The following is a 16,345-nucleotide window of genomic DNA, read 5'->3' as shown; positions in this document are numbered from 1 at the left end:
ACTCAAATCCGATCGATTAAGCTATGCTCGATTTAAATTCCGGTGGACAAGTGAAACTAACCGTAAGATGCCCGATCCCTAACTTTAAAAAACATGTAGTGCCAATTGTAGAAATCTTAGATTTTAGCTAGAAAGATAAATCCACCTATTGAACTTTTTAGTTTGTAATAGAGGGGTCTATAATATCAGTATCTGATCTGATAAAGAGTTGTGAGAGATGTCAAAAAACAGTTTTAGGTTTTAAAAGTTAGCTCATTTTGCAGCACTCGTGCTAGTCCGTGTTAATCTCACGTTCGGCGCAAGCGCTCTGCTTCTGAAGCGCTACAGGGTACAGACTAGAGACTTCCCTCCCGTCTCGCCGGTCGCCGCCGGCCCTCGCCTCATGGGCCCCGCCACCTCCTGAATCCTAGCAACTAGCAAGTCGCAATCCGTTCGGCTCGGTGTTCTGAGGGCGCTTACTAGGGATACACAGAGGACCCGAGCAGAGCGATGTCGGCGACGCCGCTGCCCCCGCCGGGGCAGCCGCCTCCGGGGGCCGACGGCGCGGGCGCGCTCCCGCCCCCGCCGGGCACGGACATGACGGGGATCTGCTTCCGCGACCAGCTGTGGCTCAACAGCTACCCGCTCGACCGCAACCTCGTCTTCGACTACTTCGCGCTCTCCCCCTTCTACGACATCACCTGCAACAACGAGTCCCTCCGCTCGCGACAAATCCACCCCCTCGACATGTCCCAACTCACGTATGATCCTAGCTCGGTTCCCCATCTCCCACCAATTCGTCAGAATTTTTGGTTTGGTATCCGATCCGTGCGGTGTGGTGGTCGCAGGAAGATGACCGGGATAGAGTACGTGCTGAGCGATGTGATGGAGCCGCACCTGTTCGTGATCCGGAAGCAGAAGCGGGAGAGCCCCGAGAAATCAAGCGCCATGCTCGCCTACTACATCCTTGACGGCTCCATCTACCAGGCGCCACAGCTCTGCAACGTCTTCGCCTCACGCATAGTATATCCTCTCCTCCTTTTCCTATGGTGCAAGGGGATTGTAGGTTCTGCATTTTCCTGACTATCAATGCTATGAAATGTGCTGTAAAAACTTTCTGTTAGTTGAGCCTTTCATCCTGTGGACATTTTCAGTGGGTTGTACCAATGGGATTGTGTGTTTTTAGCCCTTATGAGTTTTACTTGAACTGCTCATGTAACATTGCAGAGTAGGGCTATGCATCATATATCGAAAGCCTTTACTGTGGCATGCTCGAAGTTGGAGAAGATTAGGAATGGTATGATCCTTGCGCCTTACCTGTTATTTACATTATTTTTCTTTTTACCTGTCTCTCACATGATCGATGGTAAAAGTGTCTTATCCCCATGACGGTATATGATTCCTGGTTAAAGAACTTGATGTCTTAAAATGGCATTGGGGGTAAATCTTTGGCCAAATTTTTGTTGTATTGCTAGCAAGATACTCCCATGGGACAACCAACTGATATAATTCTTTATGGTTGCTATAATTACCTACTGAATCAAACATTTACCACCACTGTTACTCACAGAAAAACCTGTGATGGATTCATCATGTGGAAACAACTGTTAAACTTTCTGAATAGGAACATGTGATTCTGTCTCTAAAGCATCTGATATTCCGATTTATATAATAGCTCACTAAAGTTGCAAAACCAGTTGTCCTGCTTATAAAAGAATTGTCATTCTCAACCCTCCCCTGTTATATGACAGCACCTACAAATTTAAATCCCTGAAATCTGTGATTTCTCTAAGAACATAAGCGTTAAATTAGTCACAGATGCACAAATTGGCTGAATCTGCAAGCTTTGCTCATCTGTATGCACCAGTGTTTTACAATCTGGTTTCCAACGAAAAACAAAAAATACGTTGCCTGTCAGTTTCATGTTACTGAGTCAGTGTGTTTGTTTTCATTTCTTGTGATTTTGTTGGTTGATAACCTTCTAATAATATTAGTTTCTATGTTTGATTTGTCAAAAGAACTTTAACTCTTTAAACCTAACAACTTTAGATTCTGAAATTCTTGCTATCACTGGATGGGATTCCTGGGCACAGCACAGTGAGCGTGTCTACTGGTTGTGATTTGTGAACATTGTATCAGGTGCGGCTTGTGGCGGAACCACCCAAATTAAACCGGCTCAAGTGCGCTAACCATCATTTTAATAGTTAATCCGGTCACACACATTTAAAATGGTGTAATCCAACAGTCTGTCGGGTCAAGCCCAATTTAACCACTGAATATCTCGATCGAACCAGCATGCAACAAGTCTCACACGAAGGTGAGCGCAGATGATACAACATGGTATTTCAGGTTACAAACATAGAGTTCTTAATTGATTTACAAATCGAGTTCGGAATTCATAAAAGATTACAAGCCAGAGTTCTTAAATAAAATACAGCAGAAGTCTAAATGATAAAGCGCGAATAGAGATACATGACGACATGAGTAGCCCGCCAACATGTCATCCAACACGTGACAACCTCAAGGCGAGGCCGGAGACCACTCAACCGACCACCCTTCAGGTAAAGGACAACCATCCCAAAGTTGACCGGGAACCAACTCTATCATTTCTTCACTAAGACCTGAAAGTAAACAACAAAGCAAGGCTGAGTATACTAATACTCAGCAAGACTTATCCAACTATGGTATATACTTAGCCGACTCCTAGTATGAAAGGCTTTTGGTTGAGGGATTTGTTTTGCCAAAAAGCAACTAAGAGTGGATCCTTTTAAGTTTTAGCATCCAAATTAAAGTTGAGCTGACCATTCTAAGTGAGCAACATTTTCAAAACTATTCAGTGTGGAGAAACAATTGAGTAGTTAACAACATCAACATCATTTCACATTTCCTTCCATTCCACTTCTTACTACGATGTGACACGGTGATCAAGGTTCTCTTAACCGAGAGCGGCGGCGAATCGATTCGATTTATAACCTTGCAAGGTGGACCTATACACACGGCATATGCATGCCCCGTTGAGCTGCGGATGGCAAACGGTAGAAATAGTTTTACAATTACACCCTTGGAACCAAATTTTACCCGCAGATCTACCCTTCCCTTTACAAACCAACCCCTGGATCTAGCGCCTAGGCCCCTTGAAGATTTCCCACTAGCGCTTAAACCCAGAACTTTCACTCATAACCTCCTGGACTTTCTATTTCCTCACAACACCACCCTTCTCTCCTTCTTTCTTAGGCGCCGTGCGCACGCACGGCCGCCGGTGGTGGTTTCCCCCGCCCTTGTGACTACCCCGTGACCTCTTCTTCATCTGGTCGCACCCTCTTGCCCACTCCTTTACCTGAAACCCTAGCTCTAAGGCTACCCCCAATGAGCGGCGGCGACACTCCGGCGGCGAGCGCGAAATCGAGCGTGGCAACTAGCCTAACTCCAAGAAATAGAGAGCGCGTCACGAACAGGGGCTCACCAAGAGTCTATTTTGGTTGTTGGTTGCAAAAGGAAGGTCGGGGTGGTGAGGTGGGTGGTGACGAGTGGAGTTTTGGTCGGTGGCAATGGCGGCACGGGAGCTCTAATCCCTGGAGATTGGGGTCCTGGTGCCGGGCAAGGAGTGGTGGAGGAGGTAGCCGGGAAGGTTTAGCAGTTGTGGGAGGCCGTGATTTGGAATTGGTGGAGGGGAGCTCAAGGATTTGGCTGGCGAGCGGTGACTGCTTGCTCGATTCTTCTCTGTTTCTGCTTTGTCCAGCCGGAGGAAGAAGAAAGAAAAAGGGAGGGGAGAGGAGGCCGGGCGGTCAAGGGAGGAGATAAGGCCACAGTGTTGGCGTCTGTGCAGGGCCGAGCAGTGGCCAAGGATGGTGGGGATGAGCGAGCAGTGGTGAGCACGGGCGAGGCGGCGCTGGCGCGAACGTTCGCGGCATGGCGCGGTACGGCGCGGGATGTCCGTGGCATGGGCATGGTACGATTAGTCGTCCTGCGGGTTGACTGCGAGGGGGTCGTGCACGCGCGGTCGTCGGCGTGTGGCGGCATCGCGGGGAGCCCCGCTCTGTCACCCGCGACAGGGAAAACAGAGGGATGGGAGGAGGGAGAAAGGAGGAGTGACGAGTGGGCCCACGTCATTTTTTCGAAAAGATCTTTCCTCCTTGAAAAGAGCAAGTTACTACTGACCAAAAATCCCCCCAAAAAAAATATCCATTGTAAAGATAAAAACACAAAGAACACAAAGAAGCTTGAAACCACTGCAGAGCTCAATAGGTTGGCACAGAATTTGAAAAGGAAAACAGTTGAAATTGAAACTTCACTTAGCACACATCACCCAAAAAAATTAAGCAAAAATTCTGTAAATTCATCATTTTGCATCAAGTATTTAAATAAAATGAATAAATTTAAATTCATCAAGTATTTAAAGGAGCCACAATTATATTGCAAAAACTGAAGTTTCTTCACAGAGTTGCATTTGAACAATAAATGTCAATTTATCGGAGTTTAAACTGTTGCAATGACATGATGCTCATTATGCACTAATGAAGTTCTCTAATCGTAATATTAACACCCGGGGTGTTACACGGCTATAGTTCCATTCTTGGCTTTTGGAGGTGTGCTTACGAACCAGCAGCAACTTATGCATAAATTAGCAGCGCATGGATCACGGCAGTACCTGCCCTAACTTGCTTGGGCAGAAGGTTTTGTTGTTGTCCTTGTATGATTCATGGCATAAGCATTTCATTTGAGGGCCAGGTGGATAAATTAGTTCTTGTATTTCTTTCCCCATTCTGAAGAAGAGTATTTTGATAGTTTGATTCAGGCTTTTGCAATTTTTGGCAGTAGAGTCTGCAAATGAATTGGTAACTTGATCTATTTGCCAAATTAGTGCTTGGCTTGGCCTTCTTTTTTCAGTTCCTCTTGGCTTGGCTATTGGAGCTGAGAACAGAAACAAAATAGTAAGGGCAACTTAAGATTTGATGCAAAACTTCATTTTAACTTGACCCATTGGCCGTGCTCGATAGTGATAGTTGCATTAAAGATCATATGCATAAAATAGTTGCTGAGTAATTCATGAAGCACATCTAGCTTCACTTTGAAAGAGAAGTGTTACTAGGAATGTCTGTTTTTGTACATTGCAGTGGAAACTGAGTCTGATGCAGCAGCCTCTGAATCAAAGACACAAAAGGAAGCAATCGACCTGAAGGAACTTAAACGAATTGATCATATCCTCTCATCCTTGAAACGGAAGGTAATATGGTTTCTATTTTCTGTGGTTAATAACTTCGCATGTTATGTGGGATTGTGGCTCAGGGAGGAAATGCCTTCTATTATACGGTCACTTAATATAGATGATAACACTAGTTAGACAAAAGAGTAAATGCAGTGTAGAGATTCCTCCGTGGCTAACTTCTGAGATTACTGTTGATCCTGTCAACCTGCTACATCTCTTCCCTTGTTGGTTAATTATATTTTAAAAATTCTGACACATTTTCTTTGCAGATTGGTGCTGCCCCTCCCCCTCCACCTTATCCTGAGGGCTATGTCCCGCCATCAGCAGAACAAGAGAAAGCACCAGATGATGTGCTGGCATCAGAGGCACCGCCTCAACTTGACCCTATCATTGATCAAGGCCCTGCAAAAAGACCAAGATTCCAATGAGAGATTTGTAGCTTAAATACAGCTGACTCAAGAACTACCTGTATGTTTTTAAGTCGCAGATGTGGACTTTGGATTCAGTCATGATGGTTTTATTTAAGGCCAAAAGACAGAACTAACCACCTGGCATGATATTTCCATGGGTTAGGCTGTAGATTAGGCAATGGCATTTGATCCGGTGTTATCTGCTATTGTTGTTGACTTGTTTCCACTGAGATATTTTTGACTTCATGAAGTGGCTATAGTTTTTCGGTTTGACAAGTGTGCAAGACTGGGGGATTCATGCATTAGTGATTGTAGACTTAAAAGTCATATGACCTGATAGCCGGTGACCATCTGCGACTTCCATTTTCTGCTGCTGTCATGACGTTGTTACAGTAAGTTATTTGACTCCCGAATTTTGTACTTGCTTTTGTTAAGAGTTCAATCCTGATTGGAGGTTGTACCTGCTTTGTATTTGATCCCTTGTATGATCTTTTTGTTGATGCCATCCTGATATTTTTTCTTTTAGAATACAGTGTTGTACTATACCTGCCCGCACAGATACAAGTACCAGTGTAGAATGGTTAGAATGGCTGCTTAAAAAAGAAAAAAGAAAGAAAATGGCTGCTAGGATGACCAAACCTACCCCCGGTCACTGGAGATACGACCGTACGAGTAGGCTCATGCATGCATGCTCATGGCAGAGCAGTCTGTTTTGGCTTTTGTTTTATCTGACATCTCCAGATCCGACTGAGATCAAGGACAGGTTTAACTTTATTAGAGCATCTCCGAGAGTGCCCAAAAGATAAAAACTGGTTTTTAAACTTGCCAAAAATATTGGGAGGAAAAAACTCACTACTCTCCAACAGTTCCCACAATTACTTCCAAAACAGATTTAAATTCATGCCACCTCATCCATTGGGTGGGCCATCTATTGTTTTTTTTTCACGTCAAGATTTAACGAACAAACAGTGCCACTCCCATCTTCCTCGATCCAAGAACGCCGCGACTGCGGCTCCATAGTCGTGCCGCCGCCTATTGACCACCATTCACCACGTCCTGGCCTCCTGATTCCTGAAACAAAAGGGGAAAAAATACCGCCGGGATCAACACCTGCCGAGAAGATGCAGGGGGCGCACGATGCCCGCCTGCCGCCTGCAGGACTATGGAGATGCAGCGTCGGCTGTGAAGAGCGGAGAAGCGCGTAGCAGGAGAAATCACGCGGAGGAAGAAAAAAAATCGCGGCTGTCGGTTCGCGTTGCGGGAATCGGCTTTGCGGATTGGGAGCGCGAGCCAGGGGTGGAAATTTGGCTCCGTTTGCCGCTGGGATTGGGCGTGCGTAAAAATTGGGTACTAGTTTGGGTAACCGCTGGAGCAGGAGTTTCCTTTTTGATTATATTTTGAGGATTCTTGGAGATGCTCTTAGCCATTGCACGATACATTGCAGTACGTTAGGTCCACAATGCTAGCAACAGTGAATAACTTTAAAGCAGATAGAAGGTTTTGTCCATATTTTAAGTGATGGAAAAAAGTTTCGCAGCCATTACATTAGATCTAGACCTGATACCTACCGACCACTATGAGCCCTTTTGGCAAGGCTTAGCTCTGACTTCTCCTACAGCTCCAGCTGGAGTCCTACCAAACAGTTTGGTCAAAAACAGCTTCACATCTGAAGCACTAGAGGAGCCGGAGCCATTTTGTATTGAGAAGCTGGAGTAAAAAAAGCTCCTCCAGCTCCTCCCCGTTTTAGGAGTCGAAACCCTGCCAAGAGGATTTATGTCTATCATAACCAATTAAGACCCTAATAATCATGTCTAATCCTAACCAATTAAGTACACTTGAACCATCTATCCGCGTTCGCCTAGCGTTGATCCTCGCAGGCCGTAAATGCTAACATACACATACACACTGACACGCACCGCAGATATTTTTGTGATAAATGATAATAAGTGGAGGATAGCATGTCTTCTACTCCTTCCGTTTCAAATTGTGGGTCGTTTTAGTTTTTCTAGGTTCATAGATATTATTATGCATCTAGACATACACTACATCTAAGTGTATAGCAAAAACTATACACATAAAAAAGTCAAAACGACCTACAATTTGGGATGGAGGGTGTAATATATATGGATGCAAAGATACTTGACCGAGAAAACACCTCAAAATAACATGTTTGAAGAAATTAAAGGATCATAGGAAGACCCAATACTAAAAAAGAAAGAAAGGAGAAGCTATCAAAGTTTGTGATAGAAAGATTGATCAGGCCCCATTTAGTACGGCTCTCGCTCCTACCAAAATAACTCTGGCTCTAATTTATCTGGAAAAGTAGCTTTTTTTGGTTCCAGCTTGTCTAGTTGGAAAAACATTCGTAAAACGGCTTCACCTGGTGCTTTAAATAGATAAAAGATATAAAATGACCACAATACCCTTATGTTTTTTCTTTTTATTTCAATTTATTTTTTCTTTTTCTTCCTCTTTATTTTTCTTCTTTTTTCTCCTCCCTTACCCTTCCTTTTTTTCTTCCTTCTTTTCTTCCTCCTTTTTCCACTTTCCCAGCCACCCCTTTCTTCCTTATCCACTCCTCAGGCCACCTCCCTCCACCCGTGCCGCCAACGCTGGCTCACGCGCACCCGCTCGCCTCCCTCTGCTCACAATGCCTATCATCAAGCAGGCTCTGCCCTCATGCTCGCCTACTCGCCTGCACCGCACGCCGCGGGCTCCACCCCATGCTCGCCCAAGCCCAGCCTCCGCTTGGCGCTCGCTTGCCCCGCCTGCCACTGCCACTTCTGGTGCTCACTTGCCTTGTCTGCCACCGCTGCCTCCGGTACGCCCACGAGGTGCCACGAGGTGCAGTTGTGGGAAATGACCTCAGGAGAAGAGGACGAGCTGAGGAAAGCCACAATTTTTGGCTTCTCCCCCGCAGGGCAAGCTGCCCAGGTGTTTCTCCCCAGCTTCACGGCTGGAACCATTTTAGTTTGCACCATTTGGCATGGCTTCATCAAAAACCGCTCGATGAGCCGTGCCAAAGAGGCCGTCGGACTAGCTAGTCATCGTTGCACTGCAGACACTGGAAGTTTCAACTTATACCCCGATGCGTACAAAATGTACACCGTACCAGATGCTTCACACTAGAGGAATTAACATGAGAGCTTGAAGATGCAAAAGTTTAGTGAGAGACAAGTCATAAGATGTTCTAATGATGGGAACTAAGTTCACCGGATGCTTGACATAGGAGAAATCAACCGTAGAAGCTTTTTAGTTAGACAAAATTAAAGAGACACGAAGACCTCAGAACTCACCCGATATTCAGGATCAACGGACATGGAGCTGAGTTGGCATGACTAGTCCAACATCTAGTTAAGTTGTACTCACTCGATGTCCTACTGAATATCATTTTGTTAACACCAGGACATCGGATGAGAATAAATTTCGTAATCATGGTGCATCAACGGATCAACTAGTTTTTGGGTGGGGCTACATAACCACTCCATTGATCGTTTGGACGTTGTGAGATTATTAGTGCTTAGGGAGCAACAAATGTGCGTTCACATATCCTTTTAGTTTTTGTTAGGCGTCGGATTTAGTGACCGGCAGTCCACCAGGAGGTTACCCAGGTGGTAGATTTGTAGGCGGGGGAGATCGCAAGATTTAGACAGGTTTGGACCTCCGGAGAGTAATATCCTACGGCATGTGTTCTGGTGATGTATTACTAGTATGGAATGCGAAGAGTTGATGTACCCTCAGGGGGCATCCCTGGCCGCCTTGTATAGGCTGATGACCTAAGGTTATAATTGGATAGGATCTAATCCTAGTCGGTTGTTACATGGAAAACAATCTGAGTCTGACTACAATAAGTATCCCGTAATATCTGGGCAGAATCCGTTCGCCCGGCCTCTAAGCTTGTGCTTCACGTATCTTCATGCCTTAGCCCCCACGGCATGGTTGGGTGGGCCCACCTGTCAGGGCCAACCAGTATTCTGATCAATGAGGACCCATGGGTACCCTTATCCCTCAAGCCCTCGAGAGCAATGTGGAGTCGAACAGGAGCCTGATGGATGCTCAACGAAGCTTGTAATGTACTCAGCTGAAGTTGTGGTATCGTCATAGTGATGGAGAGGCTGCGCAGTGCTTAAAAAAGAAAGAAAAATTGAAGCTTCCACAGGCATATGACCAAATGTGTATGGTTATGCGACTGCCGAGCTCTCAGATGTCCGGCATCCTGTAGATCGAAGGGAAACACATGGAGGGCGTCACAAGATGCACTCCATATGGAGTAGCCCCTGAGCATTGAAGCGATTAAAGTAATCGGTCCAATGGTCAAGAATCTGATGTATTGTTTTTGTTGTAAAAGCAATCCAAATATAGCGCCCAGCCCCCGAGCGTGAGGACTGGTGGAGCCATCTAGGCACACCGATCTGAAATAGGTGCCTAGCCCTCGAGCGTGAGGATTGACGGAGCCACGAAGGCATGCCGACCTGAAGTAGGCACCCAACCCCTGAGCGCGAGGACTAGCGGAGCCGCCTAGCGAAGTAGGCGCCCAGCCCCCGAGCGCAAGGACTGGCAGAGCCACGGAGGCACACCGACCCGAAACAGGCACCCAGCCCCTGAGCGTGAGGACTGACGGAGCCACGGAGGCACGCTGACTTGAAATAGGCGCCCAGCCCCCGAGAGCGAGGACTGGCATAACTGCAGAGGCACGCCGTGAGACTTAACGGGAAACCCGCGGATTTCGTGCATCGCTTGAGCCTTAATAGGTGACCGCGGATTCCGTCGCTAGGTTTACACCGTCGATGCCTTTGAAAGCCGAAGAGGCGCAGTTTCCATTTTCATTTCCACTCTCTCACTCTCAAAGACCGACGTCCGCAGATTCCATCATTTCCGCGCTTGCGTACCCTAGGTTGTGCCGTCGTTCTCCCAAATCGACTCGCTCACCTCCTCCGCCGCAACCCAAATCCGTTGTTGCCACGCCGCCGTATGCGAACCAAGAGGTCCACCTTCATCAGATCTATATCCCAGGGGATAGAAACTGAAGAGATGGTATCGGAGCAGGCACCAGATCCATCCACGTACTGGGTGAAGTCCGTGATGACGTAGGAAAAGATCCAAGCCCTCGTCAACTAGGGCTTGCTCGGGCCCAAATCCCTCCTTGACTGGAAGGCCACAACGGGCTACGAATTCCCAACTGAGGACAAGACTGAGGCTGTTGTCTTCGCAGCCTTCTTCAAGTGTGGATTTGAGATTCCTGCGAGGGATTTCTTCCACGGGCTGCTCAATTACTACAAGATTAGTTGGTACATCTGAACCCTAACTCTATCTTGGATATCACCGTCCTTATCCATTTCTGTGAAGCTTTCCTAAGAATCCCCCTTCCCATTTGGATCTCTAGCAGTATCTGTACCAATTCAAGATTGTGGCGACAAAGGGGAAGGGGCCGAGGGTCATCGGTGGGTGTGGATTTTCACTGCGACCAAAAAGGGTCCTGGAGTATTTTGATTTGAAGCTCAAGAACTCGAACAAGGGGTGGCACAAGGAATGGTTCCTTGTCGCCAATCAGAAGCCCAAGCTGCCGCCCTGCCTCGGGTATGCATCCATGATAATGCCGGAGTGGTCGAACCAGCCGACCTCCACAAAAATGGTCCAAGTGAAGCAGCTACTGAAGGAGATTGCCGACCTAAAAGGTCGTGGGCTCATAGCCAGGGCTGTGAGCATCAACTTTTGCTAGAGGCTAACGCAGATGATCAAGGACAGGGTCTACCCGGTGTATGAGTACTCGGGGCCATTGGATCCGACTCGATAGGCACAACGGAAGGTTATCCGGGAAGAGGTCGCTGGCCGGATAGCTGAGTTCTTTTGCGGGGTCATAAAAAACAAGCGATGCCCAAAGGTGTACTCCCTTAGGAGGCCAACCGATCCGGTAAATTCTTGTTTCGGTTGTTGACATTCCTAGTTTAGTTTGTGTTGCGCTTACCCGACCTGATCCCGTTGATTGACCAGAGCCGCGAGTGCAAATTCTTCTATCTGGCACTGCTCCTCAGAATCACTGAGCAACAGTAGCCCAAGCTGCGTCCATCCGCCAAGGCCAACCAACCGCCTGCTGCCCTTGATTGGGAGTCAGACTCCTCCTTCGATGGCTCCGACGAGGACGTGCCAGTCCAAGGTAGCGGGACAGAGGCAAGGAGCGCTGCTCCTACTGGTCCGCAGACACGCCAAGCCATGCGAAAGGTGACGGAGTCCAAGGCACCGAAGGCGGAGAAGAAGAAGCAAAAGAAGAACGCAGCTGCAAAGACCAAGGCCCCCGCTGTGGCATCTGCCTCCGCGGCTGAGGCCTCATCTGGGGTGGTGAGCGAAGAATCCGACTCGCCCAGCCTCGCCGCGAAAAAGAAGAAGGCCAAGCTCCACGGGGGAAAGCAGAAGGAGCTGACCCTGCCACGGCAACCGCCTCTCCGCCCAAAGTTTCGAGTGAAGAAGAGCATGATGTAAGTATATTCATGACATTGTTTGTTGTTGAAAGTTTGTCTGTATGCTACGTCACTTTATCTCTGTGTCCCACCATCCAAGCAGGAAGGCGGTGATGGAGGACGAGTCGAACCCGCAGGATGCTGGCGTCGAGATCCAGGCAGAGGGTCGGACATCTGATGCACCCCAGGGAGCTGCATCAGCATCTGCTACTCAGGCTGGTAGTGAAAGTGGCCTAGTGACAGAGCCTGAGAGGCCCAAGTAGCAAGCGCCCCTTCGCCAAGACATTGCTGAAGATGCTGCAGTTGCCGCACCCAGTGACATGGATGCCAACATCGAGGTCCAGATGGAGGAAGACCCTAGGGAAGCACCGGTTGATGCTGGGGTGGTGGGCCATGAGGCCAACGTCAATGCCCACGAAAAATATGATCCCTCCATGTTGGACTTCTCCGGGATGGTTCTAGCGCAAGAGGCTGCCAACGACAAGAGAGACCTTGCCGAGCTGAAGCAGGCTTCCGGCAAGGTCGCGGAGCTGTTATGCGTAAGTTAGGCGACCTGATTTTATGTTAATCATCATTTCTGGTTTCCTTCTCTAATTAGTTGGGATCATTGTTGACCAAAACATGGCCGAGCATGTGCACAAGAGGGCGGACGCCATCCACCGCCCGAGGAGTATCGTCTCAAGGCCGACCGCCTATAGGCCGAGCTCAGGAAGGCCAAGGAGGACGCCGCAGAGCAGATCCAACAAAAAGATCAGGAGATTGCAGACCAAAAATAGATAACCAATGGCATCCAGAGCGACCTCGACGCCATGCTAAATGGTAACAGCTTCGATGCTTGTTGTGAGTCCAGATCCTCTAGATGCAACTAGTGTTTGTTCTTGAATCTCATTGCTTTGCATATGCCCAGAAGAAAGAAGAGAGCCTTAAGAGAGACCTCAGAAAGTGCGAAGCAGCTAAAGCCTGACTCTAGTTAGATCATGATATTGCCATGCACCGTGAGTATGCCATGTCACAAAACCTTGCCTATGAGACCGACTTGCGCAAGGATATGGACCGGTGCTTGATTGCGGCGATGCATAGTCTTCAGCATGATCAGGTGCTAATGGCAAGGCTGTAGGTGGAGCTGGAGGACTTGAGGTTGGCCGCGAGCTATGTGATGGACATGATCCAGCCTGAGGCCAACCTTGATGAGCCAACGCCGCTACTGGACCACCTGAAGAGTGCGCTAAGTCGGCTGAAGGCCTTCATGAAGGAGACCGCCGTGGAGTGTGCCAAGAATGTCATGGCGCTTCTGGAGATGCACTTCCCCCGGCTGGCCATGGAGTGCGTCGGAACGGGTGTTGCTAAGGACTTTGATCATGATAACCTCCTAGAGCTGGCTGAGCAATACCAACAAGCCATGGAGGACGTAGTTAAGGAACTGGACCTGTAATTAAAAATTGTAAAATGTATCAATCTATGCCGTGGGGCAAGAAAACTTGTTGATTAACTTATGTAAAGGAAAAACTCCTTCCTTCCCTTGGTATATTTGACAAGACACCATGTGGCCTAGGCCTGTAGCTGCTAAGCGCCAAGCCTTGCATGGCCAGCACTTTGCTGAGCGCAGATCTTGAGCTTGTAGAGGGGGCGAACGCAAGATTGTCTAGGTTTCGTATGGTAGGACGCTGTCCACATGAGTTAGTCGTACAACCTTGAGAGGGGTAGGAGAAAAGTTGGGACCCGAAGGTCGGCGCATAGCGGAGGAAGCCCCCGAGTGTAAAGGCGAGAGTGTGGTCTGTTGAACAAGTCAGATAGCCCTCGAGCATAATTAAGAGCTCGGATAAGAAAGCGAGAAGGTAGAAGGTACGCAAAGAACCTCTAGGGTTTTATTTATTCAATATGAGAAAGTTGAAAGAGTACATAGCTTTTATATCATAAGGGTAGAAGCATCGTAGGTGTTGGATGTTCTATGGGTTGGGGATGACTTAGCCATCCGCCCACTGCAGTCGGTATGTACCTGGTTGAATGACCTCTTTGACGATAAAGGGGCCCTCCCAGGGGCCGACAGCTTGTGCATGTCTTTGGTGGACTGGATCTGGCGGAGCACCAGGTCGCCGACACTGAATGAGCGTCCCAAGACATTCCTATCATGGTAGCATCAAATCTACTATTCATGCCGCACGTGCTGGATGAGAGCCGCCACATGGTGTTCTTCTTGGCTATCGATGTCAACCTACCGACTCTTTTCTGCTTCCCCTTTCTTGTAGTATTAAATCCGCGAGGCACCAAAGGCTACATCTATTGGTAGTACGGCCTCTAAGCCATAGACGAGGAAGAATGGGGTGTAGTTGGTGGCCTGACTCTTTTGGGTACGCAAATCCCAAACAACATGGGGTAGCTCGCGGAGCCATTTGGTGGCGTACTTAGATGCCTCATCAAAGATGCGAGACTTGAGGGATTGGAGGACCATCCCATTCTCACGTTCGACCTGGCCGTTGCATCGTGGGTGACCTACTGAGGTATAGTATACATCGATGAGGTTGTCCTGGCAAAAATCCTAGAACTCGTATTATGTGAATTGTTTGCCTAGGTTGGTGATGATCCTATTGGGGACGCCAAAGCGGTGCGTGAGCTCTTTGACAAATTGAGCGGCTTTGGCTGACTCTATGCTGATGACAGCCTTGACTTTGATCCACTTGGTGAATTTATCAACGGCCACAAAGATATGGGTATAGCCACCCAAAGCAGTCTTGAAAGGGCTGACCATACCAGCTCCCAGCATACGAAGGGCCAAGATGGCGGGATGGTACGTAGGGCCTACGCTGGGAGGTGCTGCTGCTTGGATAAAAATTGGCACCCTTTACACCTCTAGACGAGCCCTTTTGCGTCAGTGATAGCAGTTGGCCAGTAAAAGCCAGAGTGGAACACTTTCCTAACCATATTGCCCGAAGCGGCATGGTTCCCGCATGAACCCGAATGGATTTCGTGGAGGAGTTTGATGCCTTTGTTGCGGAGGATGCACTTCATCAGAATGCCGGTATATGCAGCCTTCCTGTACAACTCCTTACCGATCACAACGTAGTTGGTGCTGCATCGTGCAAGCTTTTCGTGCTCAGCTTTGTCCTCTAGGGACATGTTGTCGGTGATGAATGCGATGAAAGGTGCGCGCCAGTCTTCCTCCGCCTCGATCATTAGGATATCGGCGGACACTGGGTTGCCCTGAGGCTGGGCGTTGCTATCAGCTTGGTCCGAGTCTAGGATCTTGATGGAGGGTTTTCGCAGGTCCTGGATGAACACGCCGATCGGGACTTAGGTGCATTTTGAGCTGAGCTTGGATTGGATGTCGGTGGCGATGTTGTGTTCCTTGGGGACGTAATGGAACTCGAGGCCGTCGAAGTGAGCCTCGAGTTTGTGGACCTTGGAATAGTAGGCATCCATGGTTTCCTTGGTGCATTCCCAAGACTTGTTGACTTGCTCGATGACAACCTTGGAGTCGCCAAACGCAAGGATGTGCTTAATGCCGAGCGAGGCAGCAATGCGGAGCCCGTGTATGTGGGCCTTGTACTCGGCGCCATTGTTGGTGACCTTATAATGTATCTGGAGAACGTACTTGAGCTACTCGCCTTTTGGGGATATGAAGATAACCCCAGCGCTGGCCCCTTTCAGGTTGAGGGTGCTGTCGATGTACATTGTCCAGTGCTCCGGCCTCTCCAGGGAGGGTGGCTCTTGAATCTCAGTCCACTCAGAAATGAAGTCGGCCAGGATCTGGGACTTGATCGCATGATGTGGGCAGAAGTCAATGTCGAATTCCTCGAGTTCCACAGACCATTTGACGACTCGGTCATGGACATCCCTGTTGTGCAGGATTTCGCCGATCGGGTAGGAGGGAACCACTTGGATCTTGTGCGCTTGGAAGTAGTGACGCAGTTTACGGGAGGTGATCAGGATTGCGTAGATGAATTTTTGGACCTACGTGTAGTGGATCTTCGAGTTGCTTAGGACCTCACTAACATAATATACTAGCCTTTGCACCATGTGGGTGTGGCCGGGTTCCTCGCGTTCTACAACTAGCACCGTGCTCACAACGTGTGTTGTCATGGAGATGTATAGCTGCAGTGTTTCTTGGTCGATCGGGGCCATCAGGATGGGAGGGGTGGAGAGTAATGTTTTGAGTTCTTCAAGGGCCTTGCGGGTCTCATCATCCCACTCGAACTTGTCCGCCTTCTTGAGTAGCTCGAAGAAGGGGAGTCCCTTTTCACCGAGCTTGTTGATGAAACGGCTAAGGGCCGCCATCATGCCTGTGAGCTTCATGACGT

The 16,345-nt window shown here is 48.4% G+C and overlaps 1 protein-coding gene across 1 annotated transcript; it reads left to right on the top strand.

Annotated features, from left to right (window-relative positions):
- The first annotated feature begins 309 nt into the window (after positions 1-309).
- Positions 310-6,061, top strand: LOC101761092 (mediator of RNA polymerase II transcription subunit 6). Its single transcript, XM_004964809.4, has 5 exons — positions 310-740; positions 828-1,002; positions 1,207-1,276; positions 5,094-5,203; positions 5,455-6,061. The coding sequence occupies exons 1-5, from the start codon at positions 490-492 to the stop codon at positions 5,611-5,613; spliced, it is 765 nt and encodes a 254-aa protein (XP_004964866.1). The 5' UTR covers positions 310-489; the 3' UTR covers positions 5,614-6,061.
- The last annotated feature ends 10,284 nt before the right edge of the window (positions 6,062-16,345 follow it).

Source organism: Setaria italica, chromosome IV (assembly GCF_000263155.2).
Source record: "Setaria italica strain Yugu1 chromosome IV, Setaria_italica_v2.0, whole genome shotgun sequence".
Lineage (NCBI taxonomy): Eukaryota > Viridiplantae > Streptophyta > Magnoliopsida > Poales > Poaceae > Setaria > Setaria italica.
The sequence above is the reverse complement of the archived record's forward strand: the minus strand, read 5'-3'. Positions and strand labels throughout refer to the sequence as shown.